Below are 23,627 nucleotides of genomic sequence, written 5' to 3'. Positions count from 1 at the left end.
ATATGAGGAGTGTGGACAAGGGATTTTCTTTTCTGTTTGCAAATGTTTGATATTGTAATCACTTTTCTTTGACTTTTTGCTAAGTTGGAAACCTAGAATTATTGTTACACTTGCTTTTGTGCATCACGCGTATTGGTTTCCCTTAAGGTTCTCAGTAAATTTTAGAGGTGATGTAGAACTCGGGATGTCTCATTTCTCTGGAGATGAAAAAATCCACTCTCTAGGGTGAACTAGGATGCTCCTGCATTGTCTGCCCTCTACTCCACAGGACCCAAGGCTATATTTTTCAACAGCCTGAGAAAGTCAGTCTTAGGGTGGTCAGTGAACATACCAACCTAATGGGAGCCTGTTTGTACAAATACCATCTTAAACTTGATATTTGGTTCAATAGCAAAATACACAGATACACAGCAGGAGTTTCATTTCATTAATTTCAGAAACCTGAGGCTTGAGTGCTTATGTCAAGCTAGTCCCTAGATACCTTTTGGAGCCAATGCCTGCCTACAAATAGGCAAGTGCTTATTCTAAGACATGAGTCATCTGACTTAGTTGACATGTCTACTTTGTGAGGAGAGAAAAAGTCAGAATTTGTCTCCATTGTCCCCTAACAGCATTTAAACAACAAAGCCAGATTCTGCAGTTAAACAGCAGAATCTCATGGGAGAGACAGTATCAAGAGCAATTGGAGGCAAATAGACAATAATACTGAAACTATAGGTGATTTTTTTTTTTTTGGTTTTGGTTTTTTTGTGTCTTTTTTTTTTTTTTTTTTTTTCTTTTTTTTTTTTTCTTTCTGTGGACTAATACTTGGCTTTGGCATAGATTTATAACCAACACTGATAAGCCAGCAGAGATTTTACTTTCTTTTTTGTCCAGTCTCTGGTAGACACGTTCCCATGCTAAAGCTTTTGGTACATCCACACTCTCTGTAGGGTATGGGCTAGGGAGAAAAATGACGTCTGTTTTACAGACGTCTTGTGAATCTTTGGCCAGGCTGAAGGCAAAGAAAAATTCTCCAGCTCACTAAAATTGTGCTGAAGTTTAAGACATTGGAAAGTGTTGCAGTAAGTACAGAGAAACTTTGAGGCTGACTGTGATGTACAGGAACTTAAGGACAGACATCTTCCTCAGGTAAGGATCTTCAGCTCTCAGTTCCAGACTCAACATGGGAGTGTGACTGGGGAAAAGCTGCATCACTTCCACTATTTTTCTTTTCTGGAAAAAGGACTAAGGAAGCTTAAATTTCTAAGTGAACAAAGTCCTGCCATGTACTGTCCGGACAAAATCCTGTAGGTCCTCAGAGGCTGTTTTGCTTGTTAACTATACCAGATGGTACTCTTGAATGATCTCCGCTCAGTCAGTACTGCAAGTAGTCCATAAAGTATTAAGTATAATGAAGAGCTCTAGAGTCAATCAATAGTCAGGTTGCTATAACCTTGTGATGGCTTTGAGGTGTAAGACACAGTGTGAAATCCATCAGGACACAGGCTCTTATCATTTGCCTAAGCCTCATTTAACACCCACATTAACAGCTTAATTAGCACAGGTTAGCTGTATTGATCTGGAAAATCTTTGTGACATTTAACAGATAAAACAAAATGAGAAAAAAAAGAAAAAGACCTTTCTGTAGGATTTTGGTATGTTCCTCTGTTCTTCAGTAAAATCCCATCAAGTCAAAAAGAGAAGAAAATAAACAAAATAAGGAAATGGAAGACAAAAAAAAGGGAAAGTTTCCTAAATGTAATACACTTACAGGTAAAATTATTGGAGAACATTCACTTTCTCTGGACCACTCCCTGCTTCCCTTTGCTCTTGGTTTGCCTGTTGGTGTTTTCTCATGCTTGGGAATAGAAGAGTAACCAGGAGTTTGTTATAACTCATAACCTCTATAAACTGGGCAGTGAGGTCCTGTTCTGCCAGATAAATTTCATAAGGAGTATTAATTTAATCTTTTTAAGGGATTTTATAGGGTTTCAGATGGGTAGCTCTGAAATGGACTTAGTGTAATGCCTCTGTTTTTCCTTCTTGATTAGATGGCAGAGAGCCTGTGAAAGTCTCAAACCCAGTTTCATTGCAGACTGGTAGATATCAGGCATTTTTCATGTAAGCCATAAAAAGGCTTCATTTGCTACTGCCTTGCCAGAGCATCCAGGGCTTCCACAGGTCTGGTGTACCTGCACTCATCATGTGGGTAATGGGGTGGGAGAGCTGCTGTGACCCACCATGGGGCAGCCTCCATGTAAACACCCTTCCTAATCCAGCAACCTGTGCAGTGGAAATCGATAGATTTTGGCATCCTATTAATGCTTGTGAATAAAAAAATCAGAAAAGACATCTAAGTAGATGAATAAAAAAGAAAGTAGTACTAATGAAGACAGCTAGAAGTTATTTATGATTTAAAAAAAATCAAAGAGACTTTTTGGGTTCATTAAAAATTGCAGGGGCCCTGTTTATGTGAACATATGATTTCTGGAAATTTATTGATAGCTATGAAAGGCTGGAAATCCAAAACATAAAATGATCATCAGTAGTCTGAGCATGAACCTAAGACTCAGAAGTTGTCTATGGACAAAGATCAATACAGCTGTGTGGGTATAAAATGAGACTTTAATACTTGTGCCAGTTTGAGTATACCTGAATAATACAGTAATTCTGGGAGCCAATGCAAGTGTCCTTTTAAATCAATAACCTATTGTAATAATCAAGACTCCTTTAACGTTGTTATGAATCTTCAAATCTCATTAGAAGAGTGACTTGCTGATTTGCTGACAGAAGGTAAAAGTTTTTTTTCTACCACTTTTCCTTATTTTTAACTTTTAGTTATGTGTTGCCTCTCTGGGTAAGTGGTGCAATCACAACCAGTTATGCAATTAGACTAAACAGATGTGACAATGTGTGTGTAATTTTGACGACAGCTGTAAAAACCTTTACTGAACTACGTGTAAGAGTGTTACAACACATATGCAGGAGAGAGACTTGAAATTCATGCCCATTATGAAAATCATGTCTCACAAAATAAAAACTGATGAGTCCATGGTAAAAAAATCTGTCCTTACGAGCTTGATTTGAAAAAGAAATCAGAACATTTTAAGTTACAGAGCTCAAAATAAACTTTGAATCATGGTTTGATTAACTGGTCCAGGGATAAATCAAAATTGGCTGTATGTGTCCTTATCACAAAAAGAATAATTTTCTGCTAGACCAGGACTTTATACACCACTCTGCAAACTTGGCTTTACTGCTGAGAACAGGAACAAATAAACTAATATAGACTTCATAAGAGTGTGGCTGTCTGTGATTCAGCAGCAGCTGTGTAGCAACTCATCCCCTTCAAGATCAAGCCAGCATTTTTTCCTGGCCCCAAAATACTATTATTTATAAAGGGTTAGATTCTACAAGTGTTAATGGCACTGGCAGAAGCAATCTGGTTTACTTTTTGCAACTTCTTGTTGCTTAGAAGTGGTCAAAGAATTTTCTCTTCAGACCACATTGGAGGACTTTCAATTACATTTTGAAGTAAAAAAAAAATCTGGCTCCCATTTCTTTAACCCTGGAGATATAAGCAATACTTCAGCTAAATACTCAAAATTTTAAGCATTGTGTTTTTCTAAAAAACAGTGAACACATCAGATTATTTCCTAGAAAAAGCCCACTTGATTTGTGACCCCTCTATTCCTCACTGTCCAGGTCACAGCCTGAACATTTCTCAGAATCTTTCAATATTGCTGGTTTGGAATGGTTCTAGGAATACTCAAGTAGTACAGGTTTTGATACTTGCTACTTTTCACTAAATGGTCATCATGAGAAGCAAAAGTTAGAGAAATATGTTAAAACAATTGCCAGAGACCCACTAGAAAAAATGCAGAACACCTCACTCTGGACTCCAACTGGCCTGTTTTTATAGGGATATATAGGAAGGTCTGCAGGAGAACACCCTGCATTTGCCAGTCATTTCTTGCCCACACACATTTTCTTTGTTCTGGCCAAGGTGTGAATTGATGATTTCATAGAATCATAGAAGCAAAGAATCATTTATGTTGGAAAAAAAATGTCCAACTCTGCCAAGTCACACTAAACCATGTCCCTGAGCATGTCATTTAAATCCCTCTAGGAACGGTGAATTAACCATGTCCATGGACAGCCTGCTCCAATGCCTGATTACATTTTCAGTGGAGAAATTCTGTCTGTTATCTAATCGAAATCTTCCCTGGTGCAACTCGAGGCAATTTCCTCTTCCTGTTGCTTGTTACCTGGGAGAAGAGACTAACTCCACCTCACTACAATCTCTTTTCATCTACTCCTCATCAGACTTGTTCTCCAGACCCTTCCCCAGCTCCACTGCCCTTCTCTGGACACGCTCTAGCATCTCAGTGTTTTTTGTTGTAGTGAGGGGCCCAGAACTGAACACAGGATTCAAGGTGTGGCCTCACCAGTGTTGAGTGCCCTGCTCCTGCTGGCCACACTATTGCTGATCCAGGCCAGGACACCATTGGCCTTCTTGGCCACCTGGGCACTGCTGGCTCATGTTCACCTGCTGCTGACCAGCACTGCCAGATCCTTTTCCAGCAGGCAGCTTTTCAGCCAGTCACTCTGCCCCAGCTTGCCACAGCTCAGAAAGCAGTGGGACAGGCAACCCTTTTCTTCCTGCTAATTTTCTGGGGAAAGAGAAAAGAGGCAGAGGGACAGGGTCAGAACCCCATGCAAACCCTCTTATTCCTCCAGTGGTTTTCTATTTGCTCTCCATGAATTTTCCAGCTTTACTTTTTTTCTCCTCCGCATGTCAGCAGTATGCTCTATGTCACTAGTGCATAGATCGAGGGCTAGATGAGTTTCCAATTCAAACACATGGTGTCCTTGAAAAATAACTTGCAGTGCCTCACCTTGAACACACAGATTCTCCTCAAAGTGACACTACATCACACTGAGAAACAACTCTGCAACACGGCTGGGTTCAAATGGAGTTAATACAAACTTGGTTCTGTGGCAGTGGCTGATGGTGTGCTCCATTCCCAGAGACAAACAATAATAGCGGAAATAGTAACTGCACGCTGACTTCTTCTGCCAGGAATGTTACCTTGGGAACTCTTTTTTTAATTATTTTATTATTTTTTTTCCTTTTCTTTTTTTAGTTTTTTTTTTTTTTTTTTTCCTTTCATTAGGAATAGGTAAATCACGAGGCAGTGAGGAATACTTTAGGAAATCTTTGAGGAATATGTCTGGTAATTATTCTTCCCACATTGGAGATGTTGATAAGCTTTTACAGTGTAGCACCTTTCTCAACAGTCCCACAAAGTGAGACTTGTAGTGAAAAGAGAACTTCCTTTGACAGGCCTCATTTCCTTTCTCTCCATCCCTCACAATTTGTTGATTTCACTCTCTGACCACTCTCTGCCTCTCACTCTCGTCTGATTTTTCTTGGTTCCTGACACATAATTTTTCTAGGGGAGATTTGCTGTGATGAGCTGTGCAATGGGATGCACTGTCAACACACCAGATCTCAGATCTCTTTGCCAGAAGATTCAAAGACTAATCATTTGGACTTTGGAGGACTTTAATTCCCCACAGGAGATATGCTGATGTACCATGGCCAGGTGGAAATGGAACACAGTAAGGTTAGACTTCAGGTGCCACCATGGCCACCTGAAACAATAATTCCCATGTGGGAACCACAGCTGTTAATTTGTCAAGGTCATGCCTTCAAATATCATGTTAGACACACCAGTGAATCCTTAGCAAATGAAATCAGGTGCTTTGGACACCAGGCTCTGTATTTTAAAGCCTCTTTCATTTGGCATAATCTAAGATGGGCTTTCTCTGCTTCTTAATGGTGTAGCTATGCTACGGGCAGAGAAGAAATCCCTGCCAGCATCTTCTCCACCAGGCAGAAGTTGTTTGAAACGCCAGTAATGTGTGGGAAAATCCAGCCAACAGGATGCTGCTGGAGTGAGAGCAGAGCTTGTGCAGATGGAAACCACTCTAGAAGGAGGGTGACTTCCATGGGCAGCTGTTGGTCCAGTGCTACTGGACACTTTCTTCCAAGTATTTATGTTCCAGCTAACTTTCCCAAATTGTTTCTATTATCTTTCTTGCACCTCAAAAACCACACTTTATTTTCAGCTATTACACAGCCAATGAAGGACTGTCTACCTGATCAAATTTGGTAACAGGCTTTTGTGGACATGCCCCAAATATTTGGCTGCAACTGGGCACTCTTATTAAGGCTGCTGTTTGGGACACTTCCTCAATCTACATTCTCCTCTGGGCTTTTACCCTGAGCTCTCCCTGAAATATACAGGTCTGGATGAGATTTGACGTGTGCAAACTTTTGAAAATTAAGCCCTTTGATTAATTTCTGATTGTAAAGTCAGTCGGAAGAAAGAGCATCTTATATCTCAATATAAATATAATAAAAAATAAAGTCCGCCTTTCCTCCCAAGTAGAGGGCACATTAAAAATAAAACAGTTCAGAATTGGATCTTGGCAATTCAAGAGTGCCTACTATTTTCTTGTGACTCTGGCAATTGCTTTCCAAGAAAACCTTTTCAATACAAGAGAATACAAACTAATTTACCATTTCTGAGTAGGATAAGGTTAGCTGTTTTGCTGAAACAAACCAGTATTTACCAACAGAGTTCAACTGCTATGCGTTATATCAGGACTAGTAAACATGAGGTATGATACCATTGATTACCTGAATGTGTGTGGGTGCTTAGCACAAGTGCTGAGTGACTGGTGGAAAACTTAATTTGTTAAGCAAATGGCTTGAATAAATGAAACAACTGGGTGATCTAGCAAGCACTCTGTCATTTTAGTTATCTTTTATTACATTTCTAGTCATTTATTTAATGCCTTGGTTTTTTTTCTGTTTTTCAGAACATCCAAAAAATAGTGATATTTGTTAAATTTATGGGCATTACTAAGAGTTACCCAGAACATACAATCTGCCTCTTGGTTACATGATCACATGGAGTCTGTAAATCCCAGCAAATCAGATTGCAGGGTTGGGACCCCCACCTACACGGTATCAGTGACATTCAGTTGCAGTGCCTAAGCAGTGAAGGTCTATCTTACCTTTTTTTTAAGACAGCAATATGAATTAGGAAATCTGTACTGTCAAAACTAAGAGCTCAATAAAATTTCTGTGACTGTTTCTTAGCCATCCATACAGGCATGCAGAAATGCAAGTAAAAATTGTGACCTTGTAGAAAGGATGCCTCTTACAGATTTGACTGTGGTTGTGCAGTAACTTTACTCTTAACAGATCATGAAGAAACTTCCCCCCACCCCCACTGAAATAAACTTTTGTCACAAAATGAAATAATCTTGGCTTGCATAGGCTACCCAAAGCCAGGTTTAGTTTTATTCCCTAATACATCATAAGTAACAACCTTTCTCCATTCTCCTATAAAGTGTGCCAGTTTTCTTTTATAGCTTTGTACTCAAGACGTGGTCATAAATTTGAATTCCAAGCCATTTGCTCCAGTGGTTTCTTTAAGATTAACAAAAGAGTAGCAAGGAGAAAAACAAAATAAAAGAAACAAAACAAGCAATGCAAAATAAAAGGACTCTAATGAAAGCAGTAACTTACTGTAGCTACTTTCACTATCGCTGGCATTAGAAGAAACATGTTCTGCAAGAACAGTACAGCAAATTAAAGAACATAACCAAGCACCACAGAGCTGCAGAAACTTAAAAGAACTGCCACAGTCATGCAAAGGTAGTTATGCAGAGCAGAAATAAAGCTGTGCAGTGACATCACCTGAAAAACCTCAGATATTTTACAGAGATAAAATGAAAGCTTTCTCTCTCGTGGCGTTTCAGAAAGAGACTGTATGTATTAGCTACTGATATGTGCCATGGCAAAACTATATCTTTTTGTGACAGACAGTAAATGACATCTCTGATAACTTCATTTCAATGTATATTATGATCAGCTTGGATCTCAGTTGATGTCTTGAGCAATTTATTGAAATCCAAGTGTCTGCTCGTATTCTGCACTATCAGTGATGTGCATCATTAATGCATGGAAACTATTCCTGCTAAACTTCTAGCCTGTGTCTGTCTTTAATCACTGTGCACTATCCGAAAGGACTGTGCACAGCAATTCACAAATTAACATGACAGTTATTTTGGTATGAAATATTGTAACTGTATCTAATCTATCCTGACCAAAAGGGGAAAAAAAAAAGAATACAAAGCCAATGAAAAAACTAAGGAAAAAAAAAAAAAAAGGAAGAATTCTATTCTTCTATTATTCTTATTCTTCTATTCTTCAATAATATTCTATTATCATATTACTGAAAATAATTCCAAAACTGTAATCAGCAGACTATTTATGGACACTAAGATCATGCTATATGCTCTCCAGGAGGTCTGCAGGACCACATTAAACAGTGTTTTTTTCTGGTAGAAATGCTGATTACTTTGCACCTGAAAGATCATCTGGCAGTTGAAACTTTTTAGCTGGTCCAGGACATTTAGAAGCCAATGGCATAATGGCTGTACATCTGGGAGCACCCTGGCTTAATAAGAAAGACAGGAACAGTGCCAAAGTTCTCTGCAAGGTGCTGCCTTTTGTCCATGTACCAATCTAAGGGCATAGGGCTCACAGATTGGAAATGATGGGGCTACTGGAGCAGCAAAAATGAGAAGGGATCATATCTGATAAAAACAGTAATGGGAAACCTTGACCTTAGGAAACCTTGGGCTTAAGAAGAAGCTTTTAAAAATTCAACTCATATTTTGAAGAAAACAGCATAATTACTTTCTGACATTTCGCAGCAAGTTAACAAGGGTTATCTCAAAATGGTGTGCTATACAGGACCTTGAACAACTTCATTTAAAAATAACAAATATTCTTTATATTAAGAACTGTCATTAAAAAGCATGTCTGAGTTGAAAACTAACAAAATTTGGATTGGTGGGAATGTCTAGAGGTGTACCAGTAATTTAAAACTAGGTGCAATATTAATAAAGGCTTTACAACCTATATAACATCTCGGTGCTACTTTGTTCCATATCAATTTGCAGAATTCAGGTAACTTCCAAATGGTTGGATGTTATGGATGATTCTCTTTGTAAGGACGCGTATTCAGGAAAGTTATCACATCTGAAGTATTTTACTTTTCTCTAGCAGGGAAGTATCTGCATTTGTTGCTAATGAGCTGCTATGACACTTAAATGATCACAGAATTGTTTAAATTCAGGCAGCAGTGACATTTGCTGTCTATCACTGACAAAACCAGTCTTGCAGAACTGTTCTTCCTGGTAAAAGAGATAAAGCTTTCATCTTTAAATTGTGAGCCACTGCATGGCATTAAGTTAAACCATTAAAATGTTCCTTTGACAATTCAGCCAGAAACAGAAGAATCTCCAAAACTGTGTGCATGGATGTGCATTCCTGCAATTAAAAAGCACACACAAAACAGTAGGCGATGCAGCATTAACACACATTTTGCTCCAATTACTTGGTGCTTAAGAAAAGGAAAAACAACTGAGGAACAAGTAGCCAAATACATGCAAGTGGCATTTTCTTTACATTATTTAGCTCTGGATACAGAATTTAATATAGCTATATATGTAGAAGTCAGCAGCAAATATTTCATTCTATACAGTTTTTCTGGTTCACATTTTGAGGAAGAAAAATTGTTTCTGAGCAATTATCTGACACGTTATACACTCTGCAATGCCAAGTCTTGAGACAGGATTGCTGCATCAGAAAAAAAAATCATTAAGGTTGTGTGACAGAGAATAGGTTGCTAATGGTGAAAACTGGTCCAAAATTAGCTTTGGAGAATGCATGATCCTCTCTAGCCTGCAAATGACTTCTTCCATTAATAACAAATACTAATCTAAAAATTCAGCAAAGTAACAAACACTCCCATGCAAAAAGCTGAAAATGCAGAAGCAACAGCATGAACTAATTTTCTATTGATCTTCTCAGGATGTGATCATGTTAAAAAGTTTAATTTTCCCTTTAGATGGAGAGGGAGGGGTTGTTGCTGAAAATAACAGTCTAGGCAGCAAAACACGTTCTAGGTATGCTACTCTACAGAACTGCCATGATGGGAACAATAATATACTGTCAGAAACAAAAGGTGTTATTACAAAAGAAGTGAAAGTGTCTGCTTGATACACTGTATGTTATTTAATACTGTCATGCAGAACAGAACGATTGAAACATTTGTAATGCATTCACAGCTGGGTAACAAATAAAACTCTATCTTGTGCATGCTAGGAGTGGAGGGTCCTCAGAGAAGAAACAGAAGCCAAAACAAAACAAAACAAAAAAGGGTTTACAGTGACCATTCCTGGGAACTTACTCAGAGTCTTTGTTCCATAACCGTCGTCACCTAATCCGGGGATGTCCTGCACGGAAGTCCCCAGAGAGAGCAATGAGAAAGGAAGAACAGCCGCAGAAGAGGAAGGAAGAAGTCAGTGGAGTTGAAATGGATACTACCATGACTGACCATGTTGATTGAGCAATCTGGATCCCTGCCTTTTCTTTCTGAAATGAATTTAGACCCCTATTCTATAGAAATTCAGCCAAAGAAAGAGGCAGTGACTGAGAAATGTGCCTTTTGGAGCTGTGAGGAAGAAGGAACAACCACATAAATAAAGTTCCAGAAACCATCCTGGATAAATTTAGGACAGAATTATTAAGAAAAAAAAAGTGAATATTTGGGCTTGGAACTAGCAAATATTTTTAACAATGCTGGTTCCGCATATAATTTAAGCAAGCAATAAATGCTTGTGGTGGTACGCATTCCAAGAACCAATTTAGTTCGTTAAGCTGTTAACATGGTTGCTTCCCTTAATTGTTAAACTTCCAGTGAAGCTTCCCATGGAAATCAACTTGGTGAAAGTCAAAGGCAAAAAAAGATTAGAACAGATATTTTAAAAACGAATTAGTTATTGTGAAAGAAATCACATTTGCCTTATTTTGAGCCAATTCTGGTCTGGGAATATTTCTGAGAGACAATTTTAGATTTATGACAGGTGTCACAACAACTTTGAGGAGCCGTATTTCTGCTTCCAAAAGTTAAGGTCACTGCTTTGTTCTTCTGAAAATAGTATTTCCAGAGATGGAAGGAGAAGCTGGATCCAAACTGCAGTCATACATTGGTCACAGTAGTAATACCTCTCCTGCCTGCCTATGACAGATATTTGCCTAGATGTGTGGGATACTGGCATCATGCGTGTCACCCATTTGTTGTGCTGCTGCATGTGACATCGTCTCCAAGAGGTTACTTACGTTCTGGATCACTTGTTTCCTGCTCACTCTGCTCCTTGCTCTTGTAGAATGGGAATTTTCGTGAAAAGATGAAGTTCTTTTTACGCTTGTCATTGAATGACTGTGAAGGAGAAAAGGCATGGGGCAAAAACAGGGACGTCTAATTGTTGTCACACTCATGCTGACAAAACAACTAGTTTGTAAAAGTGGAGAGAACTGTAGTGACTCAAATCATCACAAACTAAGTGGCTGCAAAGAATAAGAAGTGTGGTGAGGTCTGAAATTTGAAGGCAAAGCTCCTCAAGACTGGATCAATTTGACTCCAGAGGTCAGAAGTCACAATGTGCAGCTCCTTATTTGGAAACTGTAGTGTTTGGCTTGTTTGGATGAAGGGCTACAGATGCTTCAGCATGCTTTGAGATCAAGGCATCCATCTTTAATCACAGCAGACTGTGCACAGAATTAATTAACTGTCTGAAAAGAATAGGCTGTAATGTGGAAAGCAGAAGCCTTTGATTTGCTTATAGTATGTGAATTCAGCCCAGTGTTATTTAATATTAAAAATTATTCACTGGTAGGTGCTGTTGATTTCATAATGTCTTATTTGGCCTCTTTATTGACAATTTCTTTTGTGTGTTTTAATGCTTCTTTCAGGCATAATGAAAAAAAAAAACAAACTTTGTTTTATTCTATAGATGTATATTTATGCATTAGGTTTCTCTGGATATACTTTTAGTTCTAAGTTATTTACAAATGGAATTCTGCTGATAAGCAGGATTTCATTGCATGTTGATCAACATATTTTGCTGTAATTCTTCAAATCAGAAATTAATATAGAAGAAATTGATGTTTCTTACATGATAAAACCTTTGACTTCTTAAACAGTTGCAAGGACTTACAGGACTATCCTGTGCAATAACAGGATATGCCTACTTGGGACACTTATTTCAGATACTAAATAAGGAAATAGGGTCCCTACAGAGTCAATTGACAGAAGCTGGCATTCTTGAGGGCACACAGAGCTGCAGACTGTGTGTCTGAAGTGATCTGTGCTGTCAGTCAGACAATGGCCTATAATGTCTCTTATACTGAACATATACACAGGACTTTGCAAGTGATGACCTCCAAGACTGCAGAGACCTTCTTAAATAATTTAAAGGACCAATCTCATGTGCTTGTCATTGCTCAAATTGAATATAATCAGTATTTGGCTCCAGTTCTGCAATGGAATATATTTTGATTCTTAGAACACAATTTTTTTCCTTACATTTTGAAATCATGAAATAAAATGTGGTTTAAAATATGTATTTCTGAAAGATGGATACTGAAAATCTGTTGAAATAGTTGCATACTCATGTCACGAAAGTTTCGTACCACTTTTACATTTCAAGCATATTTTAAGTTTAGTAACTGAAAACAAAGAAAAAATGCACATGTAGAATAAATGATCCATGAAAATCTCTCAGAGTATGTAAACATTCAATGTGAAATTAAAGTGAAGGTCATGCGCAAATAATCCAGACAGCATGCAAATTCAAAACAAAGCAAGTATGAAAGAAAGCCAGAGGAATAAAGAAAAAAAAAAAGCACATGAAGGATTAAAGTAATTGATGGATGAAAGGAGGACTGACATGCGCATTACATCACTTTAATGACCTAATGGACATAATTAAATTAAAATGTGTTCTCTGTGATAATTTCTTTTACTTTTCCAAAGAAAGGAATGTAGCATGTTAACATTTCTGTTTGTGAAAATGTTGTTTGTCATGATTTATCTGATTTTGACATAGTAATGCAATTGGCATTACACACTTTAAAAGGGAAAAAATATATATACAAACAATAACACCTCAAAAAGCAAGGGGGTTTCAAAATGATAATCACTTCATTACAGAACTTTGGAATTCAAGAGAACATTATCAAATTAATAAATAAATTGCTGTGTTTCACAGAAAATATATGAGAAATAACACTTATATACATTGTTTCAATTTTCCCCCCAACAATCTAGAGCAAAAACTTCAGAAAGTACATTTTCACCAGAAAAGCATATATTTTCACACTTTAGCATGATCTAACAGTATACATCAAATTAGACAGATATTTTATACCGTTAAATAAACTTTTTCTCCTTTTGCTGTTTCAAGTACTGAGTTGCTTTTTTAATAAGATATTGTTCCACTTCAATTTGGATGTTCAAAATCTGGCAATTCACAGCAGATGACTATCATATGCGACTATGTCACTGTATTTACACCACTAAAAAGCTTTCTTCCTAAAATAAAGCTGATCTAGTTATATTAATATCTATAACCAAATATATTTATGCATGTGATAATATTTCTATAGAATAACCAATATGTATATTCATGCTAATGGCCATACATAGTAGTATAGTATAGTAGTGTTGTCAGAGGGTTTATATTTAAAATAACAAAGGAACTGTAAAATACGATAAAACACTAAAGTGGGTCTGACTCTGCAAACTTATAGAAATAATTAATCCTTAGTATTAACTGAATGAGCTTACCAAGTGTTTGTTTTCTTAAATTAAGTGCATGTTTCTTCACAAGGAATCAAAGACAAGAGCCTTGATTTTGGTTTTGTATGCAATATAAATGGTATTAAAGTCAGGCTGATGGTCTCCACCTTAAGGATATGAAATCCTCCTGACAACCTCAAAAAGTCTTCTTACAGATATCATGATTTATATGATTTATAGCTAATGCATAGAAAGAAGGGGCTTGGCAAAGAAAGAAGAGGGAGACTCAAACAGAATAAAACCATGTTTCTATTGCACACACCATGTTAATTCCAGATTTTGCTCCGTTGGTGGAAGAGTAGAGACCAACACTGAGTGTGTATTTTCTTTTTTAAGAAAAGACCACGTGTATGAGCATCTGTGGCAAGGTTAAACTCCAAAACTCAGATGTATATTTGAGAAATTTTATTTCAGTAGAATGGAAACTTTGGACCTGTCAAATACTCTGGAGCCATAGGCTCCATATGCTTCTGGAAAGCTGTGAAATAGATGTAAGATAAATAAGACAGAGGTATTTGCCTCCATCTCTCCACCTGATAAAAAAGTTGCGTGCAACTGGAATTGCAATTGTGATAGCAAGCTTAGCTTGATTCATTTATGCAGGCAGAGTTTCTGAAAGTCAGTGAGAAAGTGCCTGAAAATGGATTCCTTGTAAGTTGCAGGGGTTTTGCCATGATAATGTAAAAACCTGTAATGGCAAATAACTCAGGCATTTCAGTTGCAGTGAAAAACCTGTACAAGAGATTTCTTGTATATGTCACTGCCATCACACAGATCACCACTAACCTAGGCAACGGCAGTAGGAGGCACTTCAAACAGACAAGTGCCTAAGACTAAAAGGCAAATGAAATTTTCAAGTTGTTTGACAACAGAGCAGTGACATCATTCACAGCACTTGATCCGTGATGGAAAAGAGTCTCTTCTCAGAAAAAAATAGTGGAGGAAAGCATTCACTCATGCCCTGAATCCTTGTTTGATACTACTTAAGCATAGACTGTGTTTTGAAGAAGCCAAGAAAAATAATTGTGATGTGCATGGTGCACTGTTGCTTGACCAAGTATCCCCAGATGTCCCCGGTTACGTAAGCCTGGGTTACAAATCCCAACCTTCCCTGGTTGTGACAGACATTAAACCACTGTGTGTTTCTGCTTCTCAAGAACCCACTTGGGTACTTTTTTGTGTCAATATCAGTTTTGTATTCTAAATGTTTTTCCCTAGGCTCAGCAGCCATGAATATGTTACTCATCAGCAAATAGCATAATGTTTTTTAAAGGAAATTTTTATGTAGCATTAAATAAACAATCCAATTTCAAAATTTTCTTTGTAGTCGCAAACATCACAAAACCCAGTAATTTGATAGTTTTATCATACTGTAATAGGCAACTATATTGTTGTTTACTTTGAGCTTCTTCCCACATTTTTTTTCATTGTGTAGCTCATTCAACTCCTACTATTTAGTGCAGATGTGATCTTGACACAGGTTGTCCTCTTTAGGCTTTGCAGAAGATCCTAAATATGTTGGGGAAAGATTTTTTTATGGCGGTCTAAAAAAATCTACTTTCTCAAAGCCAATAAACTCCCAACTGCTTCAGGAATGCTTTCTTTTGCCATTTCATTCAACAAATGCTAATCCTCAGTCATGAGTAGGGAACCAGTGTACAGGGACCACCTGAGAGAAAGCTGTTCCAGAGCACTGGCTGTGAAATTATTTTTTACAGGGTGTAGATGGATTTCATATACCATCTAATTTTAGGCAGGTTTGAGCTATGCTGTAACCTAGTTTTTATATTCTATGATTATGTATGTCAGTTTTGTTCTCAGATTGGTCTAGCAGTGTATCTGAGAAATTAATTTTACTGCTTCTTATCTGCAATGTGGTTTTCTTATTCTTCTTATTTAATACCTGATTTTGGCCTAAGCTAAATGAAAATCCCTCATTTACTAACCCTTCTACAAAATTCTACAGAATTTATTATCAACATTATGCCCCTGCAATCCTTTTCTTGATATTTAACTGACACTTTTTATATTACAGAGATTAATTTACTCATTTGAACACTGACTTTAATAACAGATTGGGCACTCAAACACTGTTAAATCCCTATATTTAAATATTTTAATTTTATAGATCTCTATAGTATATATTTTAAATTTCTCCCATCATACCAACAATTTGCACTGACACCGGAAAGATAATTTTTGGGCTGTAACATATACTCAGTGTTATTTCTCCTTGGAAGCATATATATCACTTCACTGGTTTTATAATGGGTATCTCTCCTGGCAATCCCAAGCCATGATGAATTTGAAATCTCAGGTTAAATGACCTGACCAAGTCTAGAGGATTGCCAATGTTCTTGCTTTCCCGATGTAATCCCAAACTTGGCCATGATGAATTTGAAATCTCAGGTTAAATGACCTGACCAAGTCTAGAGGATTGCCAATGTTCTTGCTTTCCCGATGTAACCCCAAACTTGGCCATGGTCTGGGCTCACACACAGAGAAAGCACTTCATGGTGTCCCTGCAGACATGCAGAAGATAAGCTGAGGAGTTGTCAGTGCCAACTGTAAGCCTGGCTGTCCAGGGATCACAGAGTATATTCTCTGGGATGTTGATCTTCCATTCTCATTCCGCACACGTGCATTACATGCTGGCAAAAAGCACTACTGAACTTCCCTATGATTTTTATGAGATTCAAGGGGAAGGACATCCCTACTCTGTTAAGTTCAGCCTTTAGTTTTCTTAGATACTTCAAGCCTGGGCTACAGTCATTCCTTATTGAATTCTTGTGCCATAATCTGTTTTGATAAGTGAGAACCAACTAGTGAGAAGAAGCTCAGATGAAAATAACTGTGCTTGCTTAGTTTTCCCATGAAGTTGTAGGGAGATTTGGGTGTTGGCAATCCAAAATGAGAAAGTAAAAGCCTGATTAAAAACTCCATGCTGTCTAGCTTCTCCAGACCAGGGAAGGGTGGCTTAGTATTCATAAGTATGAAATTTTAATACTTTTTTTTTAAAGACTGAATTATTGCTTGTCTGCCAGCAACTCAATTTTAATTCCTGAAAAACAACAGTTATAACCAACATAAACTACTGGGGGAGAAGAAAGACTAATAGTCTTTGAAGAAAACACATAAAATCAGTATTACCAATTTTGCAAACCTGTATTTAACTTGGTGCAAGGTATGAAGGGAGTACTTTTCTATGCTAATTTGCATGGTTATAGCAATTTTAGCAAGATGAAACACCAACACAAAATCTTGCTTACGTGACAGCCAAAGTAATTTACACTTATCTGCAGGTTGTACACCACGATGCAAGTGGGAAGGAATTGTTCAAACAGCAGCACTGGAATTGATAGCATGAAAATAAGAAAGGGCAAAGCTGCTTGACAGTGAAATCAATTTGGATGTAGAATAATCTGCCCCAAGGGAAGTGGAAAAGCCCAGATAATTTTTTCACATTTAAAACAAATCTGCTAATCTTAAGTACTGTGGGGAATAACACTGCAGTGCTTGGAGAGAAGGGGGTGGTGAAGGGAAAAGAGCTAAACAGCAATCCTCTTTCAGCTCTAACATCTGTGTTTCTGTGATGAGATGCTCACAGACCCAGCATCTCAGACTTGTGCTGTGCTCCAGTGTGGGCTTGGACCTAGCCAAGCTCACTGCAGCCAAATGGGCAGTGTGAAGGTCTTCCTCTCCTTCCTCAAGTCTCCAACTGGAATCAGAAAGTGTATTTGATGTTTGGCAAAGTTGTCCTAAATGTTCCCCTATGCTGGTCAATATTTTTTTCCTGACAAGGAACTTTCCTACTTAAAGCTGATGTATTTTATCAGCTGCGATCCTGCTGGTAACTCTTTGTGTGTGTGAACCTGCCCCAGCACTTTTGGTGCAACAATGATGTCAGAAGAGCCCCAGAGATCAAAGGCAGCATAGTGTGCACTTGGCAAAGATTTGGGACTGTCTGATCACCCAGACCCACAGGTTTTCCTACAGCACGCTGTAGGACCTTTATCCACTTGAATTTCACTCCTCAGTCATGGTAAGGTATTTTCTTAAATCTTTTTTAGAACTCTGATTCTCAGTTGACTGCTGGTGCTTCTTTAGGTTCTAAAATGAAATTGAGGATTTTGGTCTCTATGCAATCTTTTGACTTAATTTCACTAATAAATAAAGCTGCAGAAGGTGTTGGTTATCTGTGCTGTAAAAAACCCACCAACTTGCTCATTTATAACTGTTTTTTTGTGGAAACATTCATGCAATCACTTGTGCAATTGCAAACTACTGCATTAAATGGACCATTGCACAAAATAAGTTGCATCAAGACCTTTATTACTCTAATTTTCTTATGGAGCAGTGGAGAAAGATCTACAATACCTACATGCCTTCAAACTGTACTTATGGAAAGAGAGTTGGATAAGATAATCTTCTGAACTTCCCTTTTGAGTTAAAGCAAGAGTGACTGGTATAGCAGGCTGAATTATGGCAAGGGTCTGGCTCAGCAGACAAGTCATACCAGGATCTTGGTTTTAATTGAATACATTGATTTATTTAGGCCTTACAGTTACAGTTGTAATAAATAAAGGCATGGGCAAACAACCCCAAAGTCAGTCTCTAAGAGACTGGTTTGAGGTTTGTTTAGGAGGTGAAGCTCCCACATCTTGCAGTAATGCATCTCACATGACCAAACTCACAAGCAGGGTATCAAGTTAGATGGACTGTGGCTGTTTCTGTGTCCCTATAACCTTCTAAACATGGTCTCTGAGTCACTGAGGCAATCACTGAGCTGCTTTATTTTCACTGAGTCAGAAATAAAGATGTGAAATATAGAGCATGTCTCTTCCGGATGAGTGTTGACGCTAAACTCCACACTTCTGGATCTTTTTGTGATATCTTACTAGAAGAAAATGTTGTTCTCTTTCTAATTCTCTCACAATGTCTACTGCCAATACTATAAATTTTTCTTTTCAACTATTTTTTTTGAAGAAAACCCAAGTAACCATGGCGTTATCTATAAATTCATACAAAGTTCCTATTATTTGATTCAGGATATTAGACAGCAAGTTATAAAAATAGACCACGCATGAAGTTCAGCTCAGCACAAATTTCTGCTGGAACAGCTTAGAAGAAAAACAATTAACTCTCAGCTGTAAACTTTGCTGTTTTACCTGTGCTAGCAAATTTTCACTGCGTTATATTTAATCTGTGACTGATTTAAACATTGCACTACATATCTTTTTGTCAGTGACTTTCCTAAAAATTTCTCTTACCTAAGCAGGGATAGCACAAACTTCTTGTGGGATAGGAAGTACAGATACTATAGTCCCTAATATTATGACCACCTAAGAAACAATATTATCCTATAAATAAAACTCTACACAGTTATCAGAATTACAGAAAAATTACAGAAAAGCTGTAAAATCTATAAAATATGTGTGCTTATATTGCTCATTAACTGAAAAATTACTCTTTTAGTATTTTCTTTGAGTGACAAGATGCCAATAGGCAGAAATATTTTTCATCATCTCAATAAATTCAATGACAAATCCTTTATTTCTCAAATTTTCTACTCTAATCCACTTTGCTTACAAATTGCTGGCTGATATTTAGAATTTGAACTTCTCAACAAAATGAAATATGGAAAACAGACACAAAGATTTTTTACTTTAATATTTTCTTTCAATTTGAAAGAAATATTTTCAAATACTCTACCGGATTTTTCAAAGAGAGCCACAGAAACATATTTCTTCACTTCACCTGGGTAAAAGCTTTAGATTTGACCTGACAGTCATTTTTTCACAATTTTTAGAACTGATTCACCTTCTTAAAAACCAAGATTCTTTTACCAGTTCCCTGCCAGAGCCAGCACTGCTACCATGACATAAATTAAAACTGAAGACTCACTTGTTTTTCTTTATTTTTGACTGTACCTGGACCCAACATGCATTATTGTTACATTACTGCATGTCTTTGTGGGGTGCCTCAAGATAACCTGGAACAGCAAGAATCTGTACAGTTAAATCTTTCTGGCTATGCGCTGATTTATCAATTGAATTTCATTTGATTAGTCTAGTACATGAGTGAAGCAGGTGCTGATGACAGCACTATTTCTAATGCATCTTGGAGAAATGCTGAGCAAAAAGTGTTCAGCTCAAGGGGAATGGTCAGGGCAGCCCAATATTGCAGGCTCAGGTCAATCAAAAAGTGTAGCCAATATCCACTGCCTGGCACCAGCTCCATCTTGAAGTGTGAAGACAGAGCTGTGGAGGATGTGAAAACTCATGAAAGAGCAAGGGCAGTTGGACAAATGAGATTCAGATTTTCCTTCTTGTCCTGGCTACAGAGAGGGGGGTGGATTTTAGTGCTGTGAGTGTGTGACCAAGTTGTTGTTCTATACCACACACATCATCCCTGGGTGGTGTGGATTCAGCAGGAAAAGCTGGGTGCCTTTTATGGGCAGTCATCCAGTGGGAGTGGCTTATTTGTAGTTTAATTTCCTGCTGGTGTTAAAACCAGCACACTCCTATGTGGGAAGAAGTCATTGCCTCCCAGAAACAAGTTGTTCCACAAACAAGAACAATGCTGAGATCTGATTCTTCCATGACACCCAATGTTACCCCATTTTGGAGGTCTTAAAACTTTTGACAGAACTTAAATCCAACAGAGAAAAAACATAGAATCATAAAATATCCTGAGCTGGAAGGGACCAACAAGGATCACTGAGTCCAGCTCCTGGCCCTGCACAAAACCATCCCTAAGAGTCACACCATGGGCCTGAGAGCATTGTCCAAACACTTCTTGAACTCTGTCAGGTTGGTGCTGTGACCACTTCCCTGGGGCGCCTGTGCCCAGCCACCCTCTGGGTGAAGAAGCTTTCCCCAATATCCAACCTAAACCTCCCTTGACTCAAGTTCAGGCCATTCCCTTGAGTTCTGTCACTGGTCACCACAGAGAAGAGATCAGTGCCTGTCCCTCTGTTCCCCCTTGTGAGGAAGTTGTAGCCTGGAATGAGGAATCCCCTTTGCCTCTCAGGAATAATGAACCTGTACACTACAGACTGAGTGCTAACGAGCTCTCCAGATCAACAGCTTTTTGAAGGTACTCAGATTGTGGATTTTCCTCTACTTTTATGTTTGTACCAATCACTTTAGGAAATCTGTTCATTGTGCCTAATATCTTTAGAAAAGAAGTGCAAAGAAAAGTTGGCCAAAATCCACTGCGTATGTGGAAAACTTTCAGATTATGGACTACAGAACTGGTTCTCCCTAAAGGTGAATCTTTATACTTAGAAAACTGAAGCCTAGTGAAGAATGAATGTTAGAAAAAAAAATTCAGTAGGCAAGAGAAGGTATAGACAGCCTAATATACTGTTATGCTTTTTTTCAGTCAGGGATTAAATTGAGATAATTGTTTTTTCTCTGCATTAATACACCCAGATCTGCCCTGGTAAACCACTAGCACTTATGCTGTGCCTCAGAGCAGGGCAGGTGTGACTGCAGCTTCTGCTTCGTGACCACAGACAAATAATCCAATTTCCATAAACACTCATAGAAGAAGAAATAAAAACGGGGTCAAACTGTAGCAGTTCAGCCCTCTCTAAGAATGAAGAGAGTGAGGCACTGAAGTGGGCTGTTTGTGAAGAATATGAAATATCTGTTGTGGCAGGGCTTTAAACAGAGATTAGACAAATCTGGAATATAGGAGGAAGTTACAGAAGAAACTCCCAGGGCAGAGGTGACCACCTGAGGTTCCCAAAGACCAGTTTTGCTCTGTTTGGATGACTAGGGCTGAAAATATGATGATTTTATAGAGCATAAATGGTTTGGAAATATGTGGTTTTATTTGTTTGGCTTTCTCCCCTGCCCCCCCTTAAATACTTAAAACTGTCAAAAGGTGTCCTCTGTATCAAGTTCTGTTAGTCACTGGATTTTGACACTTGAAGGAGAGGTGCATTAAATATGCAGAGGGTTTTGTTTACCCCACAATACCAAATTTGCTACCTCAGTCAGGTTTCACTGTCTCCTTTCCTGCCTCAGTGCAGTGTTGCTAAAATGACAATAAAGCAAGAAGATGACCTTACATTTGAGATATCTGTGGGATCTGTAAACAGAATCTGCACATAAGAAATATTATTAAATGCTATCAAACTTCTGACTGTCGTAATAAATTCATTCGGAGGCGACTGAAGAGGTGGCTGAGTGTGATGCAGCTGATCTGACTGGAATTTGAAAAGAAATGTGGATGACAAGCTAAGTCAATAGAAAAAAACCCTAATGGGTGGTGATGGAGCAGTGTGGTGTGGGTCACAGCCCAGGACCTGCACTGCTGATGAGCAGCAGAGCTGGAAGGGGTTTTGGAAGGATACGGCAGATCCTTTTCTTGGCAGGCACCTCATCCCTGTTCAGCACCCTGCTGAGCATCCTCACTAGGGCAGACACCCATCTGGGACTGCTTCCCAGTAAACATGGGCTGAATATCCCCCCACACTCTGACACACACATTAAAAATGGAAATTGTGGGAGACATCACTTTCATTTCATTGGGAAATGAAGTAGAGTATTTGTACATAAGAAAATTTTCTGGAGTCACTGGCCAGATAAGGTGAAATGAAAAGGCATGTGGTATGAAAAAACAGTTCTCTGCATACAATTAAGTTCTATCTACATTTTTGCTGATATTTCAACATATGTCTGGAAACAGGCAACACCCATAAATATTAGTAAAACTGAGGCGCTGCTAAAAGTTTTTCCAAGAGCTATGATTTTGACAGGGAGAAAAGCAAAAGGTGCTATTTTGGTCTCCTGAAAGACCTGTTGTAATTACAACAGTTAGGAAAAAAGCAGATTACTGGCTAATCTCTTTCCCCCTGCAATATTTCTGCCACTTGACACTCTGTTTGATTCACTAAATAATCCAAAAAGCCCTCCACAACTGTGGGTTTTAGGATTAGAAAAGGAAAGGCTATTTTTGTTCAGTCTGAAGCCTGTGGTAGGGAGAGTTACCAAGAACTCAGCATGCTGTTTTGGTAGATACATAGCCCTGTTCACAGCTCCTCACATGCTCTGCTCCTTTTGGTGCAAAGGTGAGCATCAGAAGATAACTTGAGATATGATCTTGAGTTTAACATAGCATAAAACATACTTTTTAATGAAGTTTGTGCTTACATAACTTCTTTGGCTTCCTCCAGCAAAAATATCAGACATAGACCTTTGGGATGCTCCATTTTCCACTGATTATCCATAGACCAGTGAGCCCCAAAGACTGAGAAAGCAAATGCTTGGGAAATCATAACTGTGTTATCTTTTTTTCATTTATAATTTTCTTTCTAACATTTCCAGTGTCCTGGAAACCCTGTCCTTTGCTGCAGCAGAGAGTGGCTGTAGGGAAGCAAAGCAGTGTAGTCATGGATTTGATACACCAGCCACCTTCAGTAACAATTAGAAAAAATGCTGAAGTTCATGACAACAATTATAAGAATGAAGACAGAGGCTGAACTTGGTCAACACAATAGAAGCATATTCTTCACTTGGTGAAATGAAACTGTTTATAACTGGTTTTTGTATTCTTTTCTTTACTACATAGATGTTACCATCTCTAACTGGTCTGATATCTTTAAAGTGTTAACGGGGCCTGGATCCTGGTGATGTCCCTGAGCCTGAACAAATAAATTTCTTTGGATCAGAATAAACAGAACATGAAAGAAAAGTAGCCCTATTAGGTTAAGCCAGAGATCTAGTTAGCCAAGTAGCTTTTTGGCACTGTCCAATAACAGATGTTGAAAAGGAAAAGTAGAAGTAATATGATCCTTTCCCTTTTATAACATCTCTTCTTGAAATCAACAATTAATATATT

General features: G+C 38.1%; 1 protein-coding gene across 34 annotated transcripts in view; it reads right to left on the bottom strand.

The window, feature by feature from the left end:
- Nucleotides 1-23,627, bottom strand: part of DLG2 (discs large MAGUK scaffold protein 2) — a 981,924-nt gene that overhangs the window by 14,450 nt on the left and 943,847 nt on the right. For 21 of the 34 annotated variants that reach the window (XM_038135749.1, XM_038136011.1, XM_038136516.1 and 18 more), the window contains 2 exons: nt 11,255-11,354; nt 7,589-7,630 (listed from right to left, as the gene is read on the bottom strand). In XM_038135749.1, coding sequence (XP_037991677.1) covers nt 7,589-7,630; nt 11,255-11,354 — 142 coding nt within the window. Of the gene's footprint in view, nt 1-7,588; nt 7,631-10,322; nt 10,369-11,254; nt 11,355-23,627 lie in introns of all 34 variants that reach the window. The other 13 variants (XM_038136269.1, XM_038136754.1, XM_038136822.1 and 10 more) reach the window with 3 other exon arrangements.

The sequence above is a fragment of the Motacilla alba genome, chromosome 1, assembly GCF_015832195.1.
Source record: "Motacilla alba alba isolate MOTALB_02 chromosome 1, Motacilla_alba_V1.0_pri, whole genome shotgun sequence".
In the NCBI taxonomy this organism is placed as follows: Eukaryota; Metazoa; Chordata; class Aves; order Passeriformes; family Motacillidae; genus Motacilla; species Motacilla alba.
This window is presented reverse-complemented; position numbering and strand designations above follow the sequence as displayed.